General features: G+C 40.6%; 1 protein-coding gene across 1 annotated transcript; it reads left to right on the top strand.

Annotated features, from left to right (window-relative positions):
• The first annotated feature begins 3,644 nt into the window (after positions 1–3,644).
• On the top strand, positions 3,645–6,519 carry LOC113282310 (putative glucose-6-phosphate 1-epimerase). The gene is made up of 10 exons (XM_026531292.1): positions 3,645–3,799; positions 3,878–4,024; positions 4,450–4,524; positions 4,628–4,684; positions 4,766–4,923; positions 5,020–5,151; positions 5,342–5,444; positions 5,825–5,924; positions 6,033–6,246; positions 6,413–6,519. Exons 2-10 carry the CDS (start codon positions 3,944–3,946, stop codon positions 6,462–6,464), a joined length of 972 nt encoding a protein of 323 aa, XP_026387077.1. The 5' UTR covers positions 3,645–3,799; positions 3,878–3,943; the 3' UTR covers positions 6,465–6,519.
• The last annotated feature ends 12,707 nt before the right edge of the window (positions 6,520–19,226 follow it).

Here is a 19,226-nt window from a genome sequence, read left to right as displayed (position 1 = left end):
GAGTCATGTAAATAGTCATCTTTTGTTGTTTCGTTGTAATAAGCAAGGAGGGTGTATGCCATTGATGTACAACGCGAGTAATTGTGAAATACCTCCAACTCATTCACAATTCTCGTAAAGTCCGGACAGCTAGCTAGATTTCGACCTCAGTTCTTAGCCTGAGAAACTATCTCTTGGTGATTAGTAGTCATGACTTCAGATCTTTCTTTACACATGTGTAGATACACTTTACACTCTTATCACATGTCTTTTTTGTTATCAGTGCTAGGATTGTGCCTTCGATAGCTAGATTGACATCTCCATTTTGTGTGAGCTTAAACTGTTTTGCACATGTCACATTTGATGGAATCTGAGCTTATATTTTGACCTAGAACTTTGTAGGTACGTTCTAAGCAAACCTTCACGAGACTTCAACTCGTCCACTAGGGACACTTAGTGGTTTAAAAGGCTTAGTGCATACGCTAAATGCATTCGAGAGACCAGCGACAGTGGTATAGTTAGGATTTCCTTAGTTTTGTTTTACTTGAGGACAAGTAAAATTCAGGTTTGGGGGTATTTGATGAGTGCCAAATATTGTATATATTTATCCCTTTTTGTTGGCATTTAACTCATCGCATTAATTCTACATTTTATCCCATATTCTGTATTTTCATTGTTTTCAAGAATAAATATTTTTATTAATTAATTTTGCATTTTTAGGTAATAAATAAAGTTCGGATGAGTCGCGGAGCGAAAAGAGCAGAAAAGTAGTGAAAAGCCGGGAGAAATTACGCAAGGAAGCCGCGAAGAATGGTGCGCACAACCTCATTTTCTACACACAAAAGCGCCTCCGTTCTCAGCCGTCAGATCAGTTCCAGAAGCATCCGATGGTCGCTCCTTCATAGAGCATCAAAATCTGAAGTCTCTGCCAAGCACCACAGCGCTGAAATTCCAAGCCTTCAGATTAGATGGTAGTTGAATCCAACGGTCGCTCCCTTGCTGGCATCGAAGTTTGATATCTCCGCCTACACTACAACACCTAACTCCATCTGCGCGTGTTGATTTTGTGTATTATATAATCCAGCGGTCGCTACAAACTTCACTTCATCTCACCGTCCGATTGATCTTTCATCTCCCTATCCCACGGCTCAGCGTCGCAGATCATCAAACTCGATACACTCGCACACACACGACCGAGCACTACACCTCAAACAAACGCACCCTTCCCTTTCTCCATCGAACCATCCCTCCATCACCCCCTCTGCAGAACCACCATCCGTACCACCACCATGTCCGTCTCCATCACCACCACCTCACCCCAAATCACTCCACTCTCCCCAACTCTATTCTACCTAAACCCATCACGTACCATCTCTTTAGCATCACTAATAACCTCAATTTCTCATCTCTCTGCTCACTGAAACCCTAGGTGAGAAATTGGGGATATAATGATGATTAAAGCATCAATTGGAGCGAGAGGAACGAGAAGAAGCAGGAGAAGATTGGGTCGACGAGATGGAGCGAGTATCTCATCAACAGTAGGTAAATCAATTTCACCAAACCCTAGTTCTACTGATTTTGGGGGAAAATTGGGGGAAAACCAAAATGTGTAATGGGTATAAATTGATGTCATATGAAGTATGTAGAGGACACTGTATACCTCTCTGGACTAGCCAGTAGAGAATTTGAGCAAATTTTTATGAACTTCAAATTTCAGTGCTTGTCAGTTAACAGTTGAGTTGCATATGTTTTAGTTATCTGATATGTTGCTAATTGTGTCTTAATTATTTATGATGAATGTATGTTGCACAACATGGTTAGCATGAGCTAATCAGCATCAGGCCAAGGCTCAGTGAAGCCTTGTGCACTGTCAAGTGTAAATGAGCTAGGATAGTTACTTCCTTGTATGTTTTGATTGTGCAAATGAGAGATGCCAATGCTCATAGAGCCTGTGATTGGCTGTACTGTCAAAAGACAGCCAATGCTAGGGGTAGACTAGTGAGCAATTTGGTGTTCTTCCATTTCTAGTTGTATGCTTAGGAATGAACATAACCTAGAAACATGTCACTTGATTAGGACACAAGGTGGATCATAAGCCTTGGCTACCCACCAATTCCCTTTCAGTCACTTATATTTTCAGTCCTGTGTGTTTGCAATTTAGTTATTTTCTTGCCTTTTTTTTCTTGCACTTTGTAGCTACTGTGCATGAAGTCAGTGCACTGAACCACCTTGCCCTTGGCTTCCAAGCCTTGGTTCTTTGCTTATCTTTCCCTGCTGTGGTTCTAGTCTGTTTTTCATTACTTAGCTTGGTTCTTTGCTGATTTGCCCTGCTTTGCTCTCTGCCATAGTGCATTGTCACTATTGTTAGCCTAGGAAAACTTCTTATATGCTCCTCTCCCTGTGGACAAACCCCTACTCACCCTTTTATTACAAATCTTGACCTTGTATACTTGCAAGTATTTTGTGTGCTTCCCATTTTCACACCAGTGGTCCTCATGACAATTGTCAATAAAAGAAGTGAAGTGAAATGGTCCCCACGACACTTGTCAGCAAAAGAAGTAAAGTGAAATGGTACATATGACACTTGTCATCAAAAGAAGTTAAGAGAAAAGTGGTCCCAGAAAACTAAAGTAACATTTGGCTTTCCCAATTAGGAAACCAGCCTATTTTTTGAAACATCTATTTATATAAACCAGCCTATTATTTAGGAACAGAGGAAGTATATCTCAGGTGAAAAAAAATTGTGAAAAAAAGTTTCCGTATAACACTATTCACAGTTGCGGAACCAGAAATTTGGTTAAGGGCTTGCTTGAGAAACTAGCTGGGCTGCAACCCATATTTTAGGCCTGGCTTAAGCCTAGTTTTCAGGCCTATATTACGATTTTAACCAAATTAGGTAGTGAAAAAAATGCTTTTTTGGATTTTGGGGCTTGCTTGAGCCAGCCTAGGCTAAGCTGTAGATCCGCCCCTGACTATTCACACGGAGTTTCCGTATCATGTAGGGAAGGGATAAAAAGGCACCATGGTGGAACTGCCTTGTGACCCATATCCCTTCCCTTTATTTGAGGGACAGGGATGGAAAGCCATGCACCATAGTGCTTCGCCATATGCTCTAGACGCCTCCCCCGAGTTACTCTAGGCCGGTTCTTATGGAAACTAGTATAAAAGTTGTTTTGCCATGACACATGGCATGGCAAACTAGTTTTCCCACTATGGTAAAACTGGCAAATTTTATTAAAATAGGATATTATATTGTGTTTTGTGGGTCCCTTGTCAATAAAAAAAATTAGTTATTTATATTTGGTGGGGTCTTTATTAAATTTTAGGGATTATATAATATTTTATGGGGTCCTCTTGTAATAAAAATTTGTTATAATAACTAAAAACTAAGAGGGAAGAAAAAGAAAAAAAACGACTAAACAATTAATAAACGGTGTAAACTACACCGCTCGGTGGAAACTTGACCTGGCCTGGCCAAATGGCCAATTTGCCACTTAGTCAGACCAATTTGCCAGTTAGCCAGCTCCATAATGGGTGCTTAAATGGCAAACATTCATGTTTGCCACACCCATAGCAAGGGGCCTGATCTTGTCTCGCAAACATACCACAGAATCCTATGCACGCTTTAAATATCTTCGGAATCTCCGTTAACTTTAGCGACAACTACTCTTCTTCTTCTTGATCTCTCTCTCTATATTTAAACCTCTGCCTTTTCAAAATGTTCTTTCTCAAATTCTCGTTTGTTCTCTGTAAACCAAGCTTTCTGATAGGTGCTTTTCTTTTCTATTTTTTCTCTGTGCTTCAGACTTAATCAGATAAGGTATTAACTTTATAATTTTGTCTATTGTTTAAGGATTTTCATTTTCTGATTTTGCTTTGAATTTTCTTTCATGTGTAGCTGGAGAGAGTGGAGAAATCAAAACCATTTATTAATAATTTCAGAGCCAAGTTTCGATCGAAACAAATGCCTATGAATATAATTCATGATGGTAATGGAGTTCCATCTAGGATTATACTGAGGGAGCCAAGTGGATCATCAGCTGAGGTTATTTTCTTCTTCTTCGTTTTTCTTTTCATCCTATCAATCCTGATTTTGAGTTTTAATTTTGGTTAATTAGAAGCTGAGATTGTCACTTGATATAACTTTACATAATCTTAACTGATAACCCTACTTATCCATGGACCGTGGGGTCCTGTGGAGGTTGCAGTCGCTTAAGAAACCCCCTAGACCCTAGTGGCCGATGGAATTCGAAGTAGCGGCCTTGTGTTTTTCCTTTTTTTTTTTTTTTTTTTTTTTTTTTTTTTTTTTTTTTTTTTTTTTTTTTCTTTTTTTTTCTAGTGTTTTGTTATGGAATTTCTTGCATCATTACTGTCCTCCAATATCAGTTACTCAGATCATTTACTTTATATGGTTGAAGGTATCAATTGGTCTTACATATGCCTAATTGAATTTATAAATATCACCTTTAGGTTCGTCTTTACGGTGAGCAAGTGACTTCCTGGAAGAATGACCGCAAAGAGGAACTGCTTTTCATGAGTACCAAGGTTAAAGCAGTTTCGTAGTGAAATATCTTTGAGTTATCTCATTTTGATAACTGATTGTTAAGCTAATATGTACGGTTTAATATGGTGCCGATTATGTTTACAGAGCAACTGGAAGCCGCCTAAGGCAATTAGGGGTGGTATACCTGTCTGCTTTCCTCAGGTTATCTTACAAACAAAACCTTTACTTTCTAGATCTTGTCATGTTTGAGCATAAGTTTAATGTCTCTTCCATTTTTTGCAGTTTGGAAATCTAGGAACACTTGAGCAACATGGATTTGCTAGGAACAGATTTTGGGAATTAGATAGCTGTCCTGCTCCTCTACCACCTTCTAACAACCATTCGTCTGTCGATTTAATTTTGAGGTCCACAGAAGAAGATCTTAAGGCGTGGCCTCGCAGGTATGTTGAGTTCTTTGTGGAACGATAAATGGGCAATAAATGATTTCCAACTAACAAAAATTTCTAATTTTTCTATTTAATGGTTTTATTTTGCAGTTTTGAGTTGCGGGTTCGTGTTTCATTGAGTGCAGGCAAGCTGACTTTGATCCCTAGAGTCAGAAACACTGACAACAAGCCCTTTTCCTTCACATTCGCTCTGCGCAATTACTTATCTGTATCAGATGTCAGGTTTGTTTAAGGCTCACTATTGCTGCTTGCAAATTTATCCATATGGCGTGAAATTTCCAGAATGTATTCCCTACACCCACTTGAACAATGTTAGAGTGTTTTGAAGTATTTCATCACACTCATATTTGAAAGAAGATATTTTCAGTGCAAGTCTTAATTAGGATTAGAGGTTCAATGATGGTATTTGCAGTGAGGTGCGTGTTGAGGGATTGGAGACACTCGACTACTTCGATAATCTGATGCAGAGGGAAAGGTTCACTGAGCAGGCAGATGCCATAACTTTTGATGGCGAGGTACTACTTCACTAGCATCCCTTTTGTATCAGTTTTTATGCTGGACTCAGTTAGTTAAGTTGGGATGAAACCGTAGACATACTATGTTGGAAAACAATGGCTTCGAAAGTTTTTTTTCTCTGATTAGTATTTGCATCATGAAGCACTGTAACTTTTTTGATCGGTAAAGAATTTGATGCTGGCGAGTTCTGAACTCAAGTCATTGGTGTCATCACCCAGTGATTTTACCACTGTACTACAGTGACACCGGCCATGATCACCGAAAGTATGATCACATCCAGTTTAAGTATTTAACCTTTATATTTTGACTACTCTGAGGCATTTCAAGTCTTTCTTATTACAATCCTTCTGAGTATTTATGAATAATTTACCATGAACAGGTTGATCGAGTGTATTTGAGCACGCCTACAAAGATTGCCATCATAGACCATGAGAAGAAAAGAACCTTTGTACTGAGAAAAGAAAGCCTGCCTGATGCAGGTTCATTTAATCTTCCCTCCACAACTTTAGCTTACAAATGTTCAGAACATGGGTCTGATCTGTTTTTCTCTCTACTTCTTTAACATAAATGTCCAATTTTATGTGCAGTTGTATGGAACCCATGGGACAAGAAAGCTAAGGCACTGGCAGATTTTGGGGACGACGATTACAAGTCTATGTTATGTGTAGATTCAGCTGCTGTTGAGAGTCCAATCGTATTGAAACCTTGTGAAGAGTGGAAGGGCCGGCAAGAAATTTCTACTGTATCATCCAGTTATTGCAGTGGCCAACTGGATCCTCGCAAGGTTCTTAATGGATTTAGGTAAATAATCACATTATAGGTCATGCTAATCATGCAAAGTTTCCTGTAATATATACGAATTGGGTGTATGTGAACTTGTCCCTGTATCCCATCTTTATATTTTTTTTAGCGAATGGGATATTTATGTCTGATAATCTTTGATCACTTTATGTGCTCCTTTTTGCAGACTCCTAGTAAATCCTGCTACAAGTTTAAATTATCGATCAAAAATAAAATAAAAATAGATGGACTGAACAGCCTTTCCAGAAATTTACCATATTCTACTGTACTGTATCTACTGTACTGTAGTTTTACCATATTCACATAAATGTAGGACAAGCTATGCAACAACGACACTGGGTCATATACTAATCCCATTTTCTTTCCAACTGTATAGAACTAGAAGTGGCAGACAATAGGCGCCACATCAGTGGCCGTCTTTAGTCCTTTTCTACATTTTCTACTAATGAGAATGGAAAAGGTTGATTGGTGCAAGTGTAGCATCTACCAAGCATGTGCATTGAGGGCTCAAATGTATTCTTATAGCTGAAGCAATTACCAAAAAAGCATAAGAAACTGTTAATGAGGATCACAGAAGGAATATGGTGACGATGATGAGGCAGTAACACAGAAGACATTGCTTTATACAGACTTGAATGGCAAACACAAATACAAATTTCTGCATTCTCACTATTAACATTTGAGACAAGAGAACCTTGTTGAACGTTAAACAAGTGCACAACTAAAACAAAATATGTAAACAATCTAACCTCAAAAGTGATGTGCAATTGTGCAAAAACCTGAAAGCACATGATAATATGACATATACTCATGGCTTGTGCTGTCAAGGCTTTGTTATACTCATGGGTGCAGGTGTTGCTTTTTTGGAATAAGATTTTATCCTCCTCCTAGTCGAAGAATAATCGATTATTGGGATTATTTTTCAAAAATATTTCTGTAGATGGTGGATTTTCGACAAAGGGTAGAATTGTAAAACTATACTCCAGATTCGGCAACCGGATGAGTATTGAGGCTCATGTCTCTCATCAAAGCATGAAAGCTCATGCCATAAAATTTCTGACTGAGAAGGCCGTCTCTCAGAGTACATGTAGATGTGTAGTCTCTTAGCTGAGGCCACGGTACATCTCATGAATAATGAGCAATTTCAGTAATTACTCCGGATCCGGCAATCGGATGAGTATCGAGACTCATGTCTCTATGCATGAAAGCTCATGCCACCTATGATGGAGAAAGTTTCTCAGGGAAGATGAAGATGTGTAGTCTCTCAGCTGAAGCCATGGCACATCTCATACTGTATAGAATCGAAAGATTGGGCGGCTCCTAGACAGCATGTCTGCTAGTATAGAGCGACAACGTCATCGGGATGTAACCAGGTTTTCCCCGACTATGCAAGAGGAATATGACACTCCAGCAAGTTCATATTTCTCAACCCTCAGATAATTAATGCTCCTAGACAAGAAGCCCTTCTAGTATAGAGCCAGCAATTAATTATCTTAAATCGTCTGAATATCCAGCAATATTCCACGAGCCATCGTCTGAATATCCAGCAATATTCTACGAGTCGTCAATTAATCGCCTGAATATCCAGCAATACTCTACGATTTCTCGTTATATTCCGTTACTTCAATCTGTGGTTCTTCCCAGCAGAATTCCGCAGGTCAGTAATAAATATTCAACGAAACAGGCATCTGAGCATCGAATAAGCCCTGAAAAAAATGGTGCAAGTGTAATTAGCAGATAATGCACAGACCAGCATTTTGAATGCACGAACGAGCATTTCAAAAATACGAACGAACGAGGAACCTATGCAAAATAGGAAGGGAAAATAATAATAACAAAATATTAAGCAAAAGCGCCAGGGGACTAGGCTCACCAGCCGGCCAGTCATGTCGTGACTAGTCCCGCGCCCAATTTTATATTTTATCATATTTTTACTATTTTCACGATCTCATGAAAATCCTCTTGTTCGAGCAAATTTCCTTTATTTCTAAAATTTTTCTAAATCACATGATTTTATCAAAAATAATAAAATTAGGGAAAGGTGTCGCGGGACCGCCGGCCGGCCAGTCATGCCTTGGCCGTGGCCGGTCCCACACCTCACGTCCCATTATTTTATTATTCCTTCTCAAATTATGAAAATTCCTTGATTTTATGAATTTTCCCTAAAATCATGAAAATTACCTAATTTCATGTATTTTTTATCTAAATCACATGATTTTATCAAAAATAATAAAATTAAGGAAAGGTGTCGCGGGACCGTCTGCCGGCCGGTCATGCCTTGGCCGTGGCCGGTCCCACACCTCACGTCCATTATTTTATTATTCCTTCTCAAATTATGAAAATTCCTTGATTTTATGAATTTTCCCTAAAATTACCTAATTTCATGTATTTTCTCTAAAATCATGGAAAATATTAAAAAATTAGGAAAACTTGTGGGACCGGGCTCTAGCCGGCCGACCATGCCCTAGCCGGTCCCACACGCCCATTATTTTATTATTATTTGGTGTTTTGTTTCCTGATTTCATGAAAACCCCCTGATTTCAACAAATCTCTTTGATTTTATGAAAATTATCTAAAATCATCAAAATTACACAAAATTGGGAAGAGTGCCTTGAGACCCGCACCCATTGGCCGACCGGCCATTGCCGGTCCCACACTTCCATTCCCTATTTTATATTTTAATTTATGTCTCTCATCTCATGGAAGTTCCCTAATTTCGCCAAACTCTCCAGTTTCATGGAATTTCCCTTAAATCAGAGAAAAATACATAAAATCACATAAAACTGGGAAAAGCATGTGGGATCGCGTGTCAGCCGGCCGTCCATGCCCTATCCGTGGCCGGTCCCACACCTTGTAATTCCTTGTTTTATTTATTATTCTCATCATCTCATATATTTTTGCCGGTTTCAGCAAAACCATGGATTTTGCATATTTTCTCCAAATGTTGCTCAAACGTGCACCAGAAAATATCAAAATTCTCAGGACTGAAGCGTGAACATTATGGTGACATGGACACATCCCCTTGACCGACCAAGGGTGACCCTGAGGCTTGCAAACAGCTGGTCCCGCGTGCTTTAATGATTTTAACCTAATTTGCTCAGCTGCTCATATTAGGTTCAAACTCTTTCCAAACAATTGGAAGTTTTCTCAAATGACCATCTACTGGTCCCACGGCCATCAAGAGCCGGTCCCATGACCTCTTGTCCGGTCCCTCATATTTTCCATAAAACCAGGTTTTATGATTTGTCGCTCACACGAGCATTATTTCAGTAAATGATTAAACCAACATTTAATCATTCTTTCACCAACTGGTCCTCAAGAAACTTTGGTATTTTTGCTCATTCGAGCATCTGGGAGTTATATGGTGAACCCGTCATCCCATGTAGTCGGTCTTATGTGGTTTGCAATAGATCATTATCTCGGTAAAATTAGGGTTTTGAATCCAGAGCTCTGCAGAAACGTAATTCTGAGCAGATTCGAACACTCTGATAATTTTATGTTGATCCATGATTAACATTCGTATTTATTTTGCTCGACCCAGCAGACAGTAACTTAAATTAATATTTTACTTGGTCCAGCTACCAACAATTCATTAAAAGAACGATATTTGTTCAAATTAGCAATATTTGCTCGGACTTGCAATATTTGCTCAAACCAGAGAATGCTGGTTCAACTATCAATATTCAACAATTTAGCAACACAGTTTTTCTCGTCTTAGGTTATGATGATACCTCGTCTCAACAGACACGTTAAATTCATGAGTTTCGAAACATTTACTCACACATGTTCAACTCAGCGCTACATGGACTTATCGTCCCATAAAGTCAGCAACTGACTCCAAAATCACGAGATTTGAATCGTGTCACATGGGGGGATATTAACTAGGGTTTTGGTCTGGCGGTCTACGGCACGTGTGTTCACCCATGATGAGAATGTGAGCAAGTCGTGCAATCAGTTGGAAGAGTCAGCAAAGTAGTGGGTGGAAAGTTAACCAAGTCTCTGCACGATGAGTAATTGGTTTTAACATGATTTCCCCATTTCCCATTCTCTGATTCTAGAAACTGTCACACTTCATGGGATCATGGTGTTTTCAACTCCGGCATTATAAAATGTCCTTGAATCCTGATTGAAAAGACAGAAGTTTTCGAACACTCAAACAACATTCGCCAAGGCGAGCAATTTCTCATCAAAGTTCACACAGACAATCTTGCGTCTACACAAACTCACAGAAATTACTCTCAATTGAGCAAAATTCAATCATTCAGAGCATTTTCACGCTGAATTCACAACACACTTACAGTCTCAGATCACCATTGATCTCACGCATTTCTCAGCTTCCCTCATACAGATCAACCCATCCTCTCTCGTGACCGAATTGACTCTGGAACGACCATTGTTCTTGGTTTAGGCCGGGGTCTTACAGATTGATCTCTCGAACTTAAAGCACTCCCTTCTTGCAGTGCATCTGTTTGAGGTTCAACATTTCGTTCGGTTCAAGGAGTCTCCACACGGTCGACTCTTCAATTCCGTAAAAACCAGCAAATCGTTTTCCCCCACTCACAGATTGGCGACCACATTGGGAGATTAATCTCTCGGTTGCAATCTCACGATTTCACAAGGATGGTCGGTCTTAGGAATGACTTAACAGCTCCATATCCCAACCAGAATCTCTCGAATGGTAATGTCTCTCACACTCCTTCGAACAATTCTGGTTACAATGAATTATCATATTTTACAACTCCATTTATCTCCGTTGAACCGATGGATGGAGAAATCCCAAGCTTGGCTGAATTGGCACGAAGACAAGAAGACTTGTCAAGAAACGTGGACCGGCTGAAAAGGGAAATCGATAGCCTGTTCACTTGCCTGGTACACGTGACGAGGATTTTAGGAGCAGAGATGGTGGAACCTCCAAATCCTTCGACTAGTAATCCTCCTCATACCAACAGTTTCACCACATATGAGGAACCAGTGGAACAGGAAGTTGCACATTTGATCGAAAATTTATGTGAACTCCTACACTTCTCTAAGGTGCAACGCACGTACACATTTTCTGCACTCAGCCAGATATCGTCCGATGTACAAATAATTTCACCAACCCCAGTAGTTGAAGAAGTTTCTTTGATGACTGGACATTCAATCGACAACATCACTTTTGGAGAAGAAGATCGCATGGCAAATGAAGGGCACAATCGCGCGTTGTACGTGACTGGCTTCATCAAAGGCACCGAATTTAGAAGAGCTCTCATCGACACCGGTGCTTCCACCAACATTGTCACTATGAAAACTCTTAGAATGGACAGATTTCCGCGAGGTAAAATCATTCTCCATCCCATCCTAATGACAGGGTTTGAAGGAAACCGAAGCCACACATATGGATACGCGTACATAGATTTGAGGGTAGAACCAATTCGATCAAAGGTGAAATTCCACGTGATCGAACAAGAACCTGACTACCACATGATACTTGGGCGACCTTGGCTCCATGACAACAAGGTGGTTCCATCAACCTACCATCAATGCATGAAGGCTTTACTCAATAACAAGATCGTCCGCATAGCTTGTTTATCATCTCCATATGCTCTGTCCTACGATGCGGAATTCATCGTGTCTCCGAAAAGCGCCCCTGAACCTCCTAAGAAAATCTACACTACTCCACTTCCAAGTTGGAAGGTTATTAAGGCATCTGCGGCGTCATCACCATCTTCAGAAACAGAACCAGTCAAGTCACCTGCTACACGGGTCAAACGCCGAAAAGATGAAACTACGATCCCAGGATCCAATTTTATGACCACTCATGACGCAGGAGGAAGGGTCATTTACCGGCGACGCAAAGATTAGCAATTAATAGGGGAGATTGATCAAGAGTCTCCCCGCACTGGTGAATCGTGTCAGAATGAGCAGCCACCTGAGGATGAAGTTCAGGAAGCTCCACAGCAGTTGCAAGATGGCACGAATTCTACCACTGATGATCTTGAGACGGTTAACATCGGCACAGAGGAAGATCCAAGACCAATCTTAATCAGTTCTGAGCTATCACTGGAAGAGCGTACATGCCTGGTAGAGTTGTTGAAGGAGTATCGGGATATATTTGCTTGGACGTATGAAGAAATGCCTGGTCTGGATGACAAATTGGTCACTCACCGTCTACATATCATTCCTGGCTCAAAGGCTATCAAACAACCACCCAGGAAGTTAAGGCATGAAATCAAGGCCGAAATTCAAAAGTTACTGGTAGCAGGATTTATCAAGCCTATTCAACACCCAACATGGCTGGATAATGTCGTCCCAGTTAAAAAGAAAAATGGTCAAATCAGATGATGTGTAGATTTCAGAAACCTGAATAAATGCTGCCCGAAGGATGACTTTCCTTTACCCAACATTGATATGCTCGTTGATGCGACCAGCGGCCACGATATGTTCTCGTTCATGGATGGTTACAGCGGGTACAACCAAATCAAAATGTTCGTACATGATGCTGCCAAGACCGCGTTCCGTACTCCCATTGGGAATTTTCATTACACTGTGATGCCCTTTGGGTTGAAAAATGCCGGCGCCACCTACCAACGAGCCATGACAGCAATATTTCACGATATGATGCACAAGCAAGTAGAAGATTATGTTGACGATGTCGTGGTGAAAGAGAAAGCTCGAACATCCCATCTAGAAGTTCTGAGACAAGTCTTCGAAAGATGCAGAGAATACAAGTTGAAGATGAATCCTCTAAAATACGCTTTTGGAGTTTCTTCTGGAAAGTTTTTGGGATTCTTGGTCACTGCCGAAGGGATCAAAGTCGACCCAGACAAAGCAAAATCCATCTCCACCATGCCTCCTCCACGCACTGTGAAGGAACTACAGAGCTTCATGGGTAAAGTGAATTACATCAGACGCTTCATACCAGGATTGGCTCAACTTATTGCTTCGTTCACTCCTCTAGTGAAGAAGGGAGCGAGTTTCACGTGTAAGGATGTCCAGCAGGAAGCATTCCAGAAGATACAACAGATACTTTTATCACCCGCAGTCATGAGGTCTCCAGTGCAGGGACGACCGCTGATACTATACACAACCTCCAGTGACGTTGCTATTGGATCCCTATTAGCTCAGGAAGATGAAGAAGGCGTCGAGCATCCGATATACTATTACAGCCGAACCATGAAGGATGCTCAACTCAGATACCCGAAAGCTGAAAGAGCATGCCTGGCGTTAGCTCATGCAATGCAAAGATTCAGGAATTATTTACTCTCCAACAGAGTCGTGCTTGTATCCAAAGTTGATCCCATAAAGTTTTTGCTCTCAAAACCTGCTATGATAGGAAGACCTGGGAAGTGGCTGCTTCAGATGTCAGAATTCGACATAGTATGTGTTTCCCCCAAAGCAATCAAAGGTCAAGCAGTAACAGATTTACTGGCGGCCTTCCCAGGAGAAGATTCCGCGACGTTACAAGATGATGTACCAGGAGAACTGCCAGGAATCTCAGTCGTTAAAGAGGAAACATGGCTGTTGTATTTTGATGGATCCTCCACTCCTAGTAATGATACCGGAGGAGCAGGCATAGTCTTGGTCTTGCCATCAGGAGATGTATGCTCACATTCATTCAAGCTGGATTTCCACTGTACAAATAATTCAGCAGAGTATGAAGCCTTCTTGCTAGGATTATCCTTAGCTAAACAAGCAGGATCAATGCATCTAGAGATCAGAGTAGATTCAAAGATGCTAGTTAATCAAATGAATGGGTGTACTCTCTCAAAGAGATAACACTTGCTCAATTCAGAGCTGAATCACAACGACTCCTGACTCATTTCGCCGATGCGACCATCACCCATACTGTCCGGATCAACAACATGCATGTTGATTGCTTAGCAACCCTTGCCTCCAAGTTGCAATTCGAAGGGTCAGAGAAATCTATCATAGTGCAAAGACGAACTGTATCATCCACGTGGCTTAATCAAACTGAAGAAGCTCAAGCAAATGACTGGAGAGCACCTATTACTCATGAACTAAGCAGCTCCATTACAGAAGAGACAATCAGCCTTAAAGAGCTGAAGAACTTCTTCTTGCTTCATGGGTCCTTATACCATCACAACCCCGATGCCTCTCTATCACGATGCCTGAGTGATGAAGAAGCGAAAGAGAAACTCGAAAGTGTACATCAAGAAGTGTGCGGACAGACGCTGGTAATAACACTTTATAGAAGACTCCAGAGACTCGGGTACTATTGGCCTTCCATGGAAACACAGTCGAGGACTTTGCAGTGAGCTTGTCCTAATTGTCAGACACCTCCTCATCATTTGGAAGTGCTAACACTCCTTCACACCGGGGACTGGAGGAAGCCTTACATCGAATATCTTCGAGACAACAAATCGCCACCAGAAAAGAAAGATGCAATCAAAACTCATAAAGAGAGCTAAGAGATTTGTTTTTCTTGACGGAATATTATACCGCAAAAGCTTTGGAGGAGACTTGTTGATATGCCTAGCCGAAGATGAAATCCTGACAGTCCTGAAAGAAACTCATGAAGGAGAACATCAGGGGAAAAAGAAATTGTTTCTCCAAATCCACGAGAAATATTACTGGCCGACTATGGAAGATGATGCAGCCGCATACGTTCAGAAGTGCCATAAATGCCAGATTCACGGTAATCTCATTCATACCCCTTGTCTTCCATTACACTCTGTGAATAGTCCATGGCCTTTCTATAGCTGGGGACTTGATATCATCGGTAAGATCAACCCAGCATCCTCAAAGCAACGTGAATACATCATCACAACTACTGAATATTTCACTAAGTGGGTCGAAGCAATCCCGCTCAGAGGTACCACAGGGGTAACTAATGCAGCCTTCATCAAGGAGCATGTTATATGTAGATTCGGCGTCCCTAAACATATCATCACAGATAATGGGACTCCTTTCGCCAACCAAGATGTCGAGAAATTGCTCAAGGAGTACGGGATTAAACAGATCTTCTCCATACCATACTACCCCCAAGGAAACGGCCAACCAGAGAGTACCAACAAAACTTTGATCCGGATTATCAGTCGAACAATTCATGACAATCCACGATCGTGGCATGAGAAACTTCCCATGGATTTGTGTGCTTACAGAACTGCACCGAGAAGCTCAATTGTAACGTCACCGTATTCGCTCGTCTATGGGGATGATGCTATACTCCCAGCCGAGATAAAAATTCCTTCAGCAAGGATTGCAACGGCTAGTGGAATACGATGGGATGAAGCTGAAGTGTCCAAGTCAAGAGTTGTTGAACTATACATGATTGAATCAAGGAGAGCTAAAGTATAAAAGTACGTGGAGGCTTATAAACAGAGGATATCCAAGGCTTACAACAAAATGGTAAAACCCCGAACTTTTCAAGTAGGAGATTTGGTATTAAAGACGGCAAAGCACATTCAACAAGATATGTCTGCTCCCAAATTCTCTCAGAAATGGGAAGGGCCGTATGTTATCATCAAAGCGGTGTCTAGTGGATACTACAAAATTTTAGCAATCAATGGAGGAAAGGAAGGAAATGTTATCAATGGAAAATGGCTCAAAGCCTATTACGCTTGATCAACAACAGATAATTAACCTTTATTTCAAATACATCTCAAATGTAATCTATTTCCTTCAAAGAGCATGCAAGATGCTCATTTGTTCATCAAATATTCCTCAATTGAACAAAAACTCCTCATGCTATCAGATTATTCTACCTTGTCAGAAACCTACATTTCAACTCTCCTGAATATTCACTCAGAGCAAACCATCCAGCAATGGATAATCCCTGTAGGAAACCCTGTCGAGTTTCTTCTGGAAGATCCTAGTCTTTTCCTTCAAATCCTCAACCGCCTTCTTGACCCTTGCTGACTCCAAAGCCAGTATCTTTTCCTCCTCCTCCAATAAAGCAGTAGTCATGGAAATCGCATCAGCAGCCTCCGCCGCCTTATGGATCTTAATTATCTCAAGACGACGGCGAAGCCATCTCACATTGAATCGCAATATCTCAATTGGAAATCATCTCATCCCACTTGTGTAGTTCCTGATTCTTGACGTCTCGCAGGTGCATTTGGTTTTTCTTCAATGATCGGTAGCAGCCCTGCAACTGTAGTCAGGAGGGTGGGTAGAAAACCTTTCCACACTTCTGTAGGCAATATGCCCATACTTTTTCCAGATCTTAGTATACAGAGGTGCATGGCACTTGGGAATGACAATCCACCAACCACTCATTCTGGGAAAGTGTTAACAATGGAGCTTCAAACAAGCCAGCTGTCGGGTATTCACGGCATGAACACTGTCTTCTGTCTCCACGGATTCTGCAGAATCTTCACATGCTTGATTGCTACTACTTCAACCTCGACCACAGTCACGGACTTTCCACTCCTTCTCCTTCTAGCATCAACAACGACACGAACATCCGCCTGTGATGAACGGGGAAGTGTTTAATTTTGCCTGAATTAGACATGGTAAAATTTCAAGGATTATAAGATTGCTTACAGATGATCCAGTCTCAGCAGGAGCCGACCTATACCGGGCAGGAGTTCTAGCAGTCCGCTTGGGCCTTGAATTGTGAGAAGAAAGATTCTTCTGGTTATCCTGCAACAAATCATCTTCTACGATCAGTAACCTCAACTGAACGAGATGGAAAAGATGTGCAACTTACCAAGATGGGCGCTTCTACTCCATGTTTCGACTGAAGTCCGTTTTGAGAAGAAGTATTATCAGCAGACATGATATGAGAGGTATGGTGATCGAAATTTCTTCTGTGATGAAACTAACTTAGGAATGGAGGAAATATTGGCGCAAGTGATAAACCCTAAATCTACAAAGATATATACAAGATACGGCAGGCACTTATCTCCGATTCAGTTACGAGTTTTACTGAAACCCTAAGTCTTGAACAAGGTCAAACTGGAGATGCGGAGTAAAAGTGCACTGGGGACTGACCAAGGTTAATTGTGATCGGCAAGTCACACGGCCCCATGTACTATACAACTTATGTTTGGATATTTTCATAAGATGAAGAACCACAAGGTTAAGGGAGATTACAATGAGTTCGGCATGAAGATGGCTCGGTTTGCTTAATTCAATCAAGAAGAACTCATTAATAAAATCTCTCGTTCAAAGGAAGACCTAAATACTTCAATAAATTGTTCGAATGAAGACATCTACTACGAAGATTGAGAGTATTCAAATACTAAAAAGAAAAAGAGATCGAAAGTAAAGCTACTCGTCAGATCCATCTGAGTTGTCAGATTCTCATCACTGTCTTTCAGAGTCTTCATCACTATCCTTCTCGGAATCCTCTTCTTCGGAATCACTGTCATGACTATTGGTGACGTCTGGATGAGCATAAAAATCATCTGAATCTGAATCTTCTTCCGCTTCAGCTTCAGTGTCAATCTGCTCCATGGGAATTTCGAGTTCTCTGGCACACTGATCAGGCAAACCCCAAGTGGTTTCTTCTTCAGGAACATCAGCATCAGAATCAGAGGGTACCCCGTCCAAGAATTGGCGTTTTTCCTCAGCTCTCTGTATTTTGCGCCGGATTCGATCCTTTTGCGCTGACGAGCATCTTTCTCATCGTCTTCTTTTCTTTTCATGAGTTCGGCAAAGTAACTCTCCGCTCATTCAGGGTACGCTGGGCTTTGCTCCCTCATCGCGAATTACCTTGGCTCTCGACTTAGCTATGGGAGCTTTGGGATCTTCGTCAGAACCGGAGGAATAACTACGACTGCTGGAAGCCGGCATTTTCTGAAACCAGGAGCATGGAGTTATCGACATGCAGATAAATTCATCCACAAAATGGTAATTCTTGAATCTTACCTCTTTCAATTTCACTAACAATAGTGGTTGCAATACAAGAGTTAACACACGAAATCAATTCGTTCCTTGAAATCTGCAATAACGAACAAACTTCATTAGTTCATGGAAAATGATTTTCTCATAAAATCATATACATAATTTTCATAACGTGAACATTCACACAACTGAACTATGAATTTACAATAAGACATGACTTCATCATAAATAAGTTGTCTAGTTTGAAGGTTACTCAAAACCCATGTCTTGATTTTACAAATCAATAATTAATGCAATTTGTTCATATAAATTTTCAGAATTTATCTAATAAGAACAAATCCATGTGAATAAAATATCATCATGTTTCACATAAAATATGTCACGGCTACATATATATTAAAAAAAATCTATTTTCCTTCGTATTAGTGTTTTATTAAAAACGAAGGTTTATGCTAGTTTTGTGAAAGCTCACACCTATTGTGATAAAATACTAATTCTCATGAAAGCTCATAAATAAAGTTTTATCACTGGACATAAATTTACATACATAAAATATATATGTCTATTTTCCTCGAATGAGCATTATCCTTAAAACGGGTTTATTTCGGTTTTGAAAGCTCACATCTATTAAGGTAAAATCTTGGTTCACATGAAAGCTCATACACTAAGTTTTATCATGGACCTAAGTCCACATATATAAAAAATCTCTCATAAATCAGGGATTTTTATTAGTTTTCAAAACTAACGATCGAACGAACATACGTTTGATAAAACAAGGGTTTTTCTACAAAACTCACATCAACATATACACATGTATAGAATTTTGACATGGTGAAAGCATGAAAACTCATGAAATCAGCAAACCTAAAAAAAAAAATCGACTCACCTGACGGCGCCGGCCGGAAACTGGCGGACGACGGCGGAACTCCGCGGAAAACTCTGTCCTCTGCGACGTGAAGAGAGGGAGGAGGTGATGGTGGTCGGTCGTGAAAGAATAAAAAAAAAGATTAATTCCCTTTTATACCTAATTTTATTTCCAAAACCTAATTCCTAAGGATTTCCTTTTGGGCCCGACCCTGAATCCTAAACCAACCAAGGTTCCACCATCGAATCAGCGGTTCTACATCAATTTATGTTCACTGGATGATGTTCTATTATGCCACATAGGTTTCCGCTCAAACCATGGCTTG

This window comes from Papaver somniferum, chromosome 5 (genome assembly GCF_003573695.1).
Source record: "Papaver somniferum cultivar HN1 chromosome 5, ASM357369v1, whole genome shotgun sequence".
Classification (NCBI taxonomy): Eukaryota; Viridiplantae; Streptophyta; class Magnoliopsida; order Ranunculales; family Papaveraceae; genus Papaver; species Papaver somniferum.
The sequence above is the reverse complement of the archived record's forward strand: the minus strand, read 5'-3'. Positions and strand labels throughout refer to the sequence as shown.

Bases quoted from the DNA above. Each gene is read 5' to 3' on its own strand.
- LOC113282310 (XM_026531292.1), top strand. From the start codon at position 3,944: ATGCCTATGAATATAATTCATGATGGTAATGGAGTTCCATCTAGGATT. The intron at 4,025-4,449 runs GTTATTTTCTTC...TATCACCTTTAG, and splicing joins CAAGTGGATCATCAGCTGAG to GTTCGTCTTTACGGTGAGCA. The intron at 4,685-4,765 runs GTTATCTTACAA...CATTTTTTGCAG, and splicing joins TACCTGTCTGCTTTCCTCAG to TTTGGAAATCTAGGAACACT.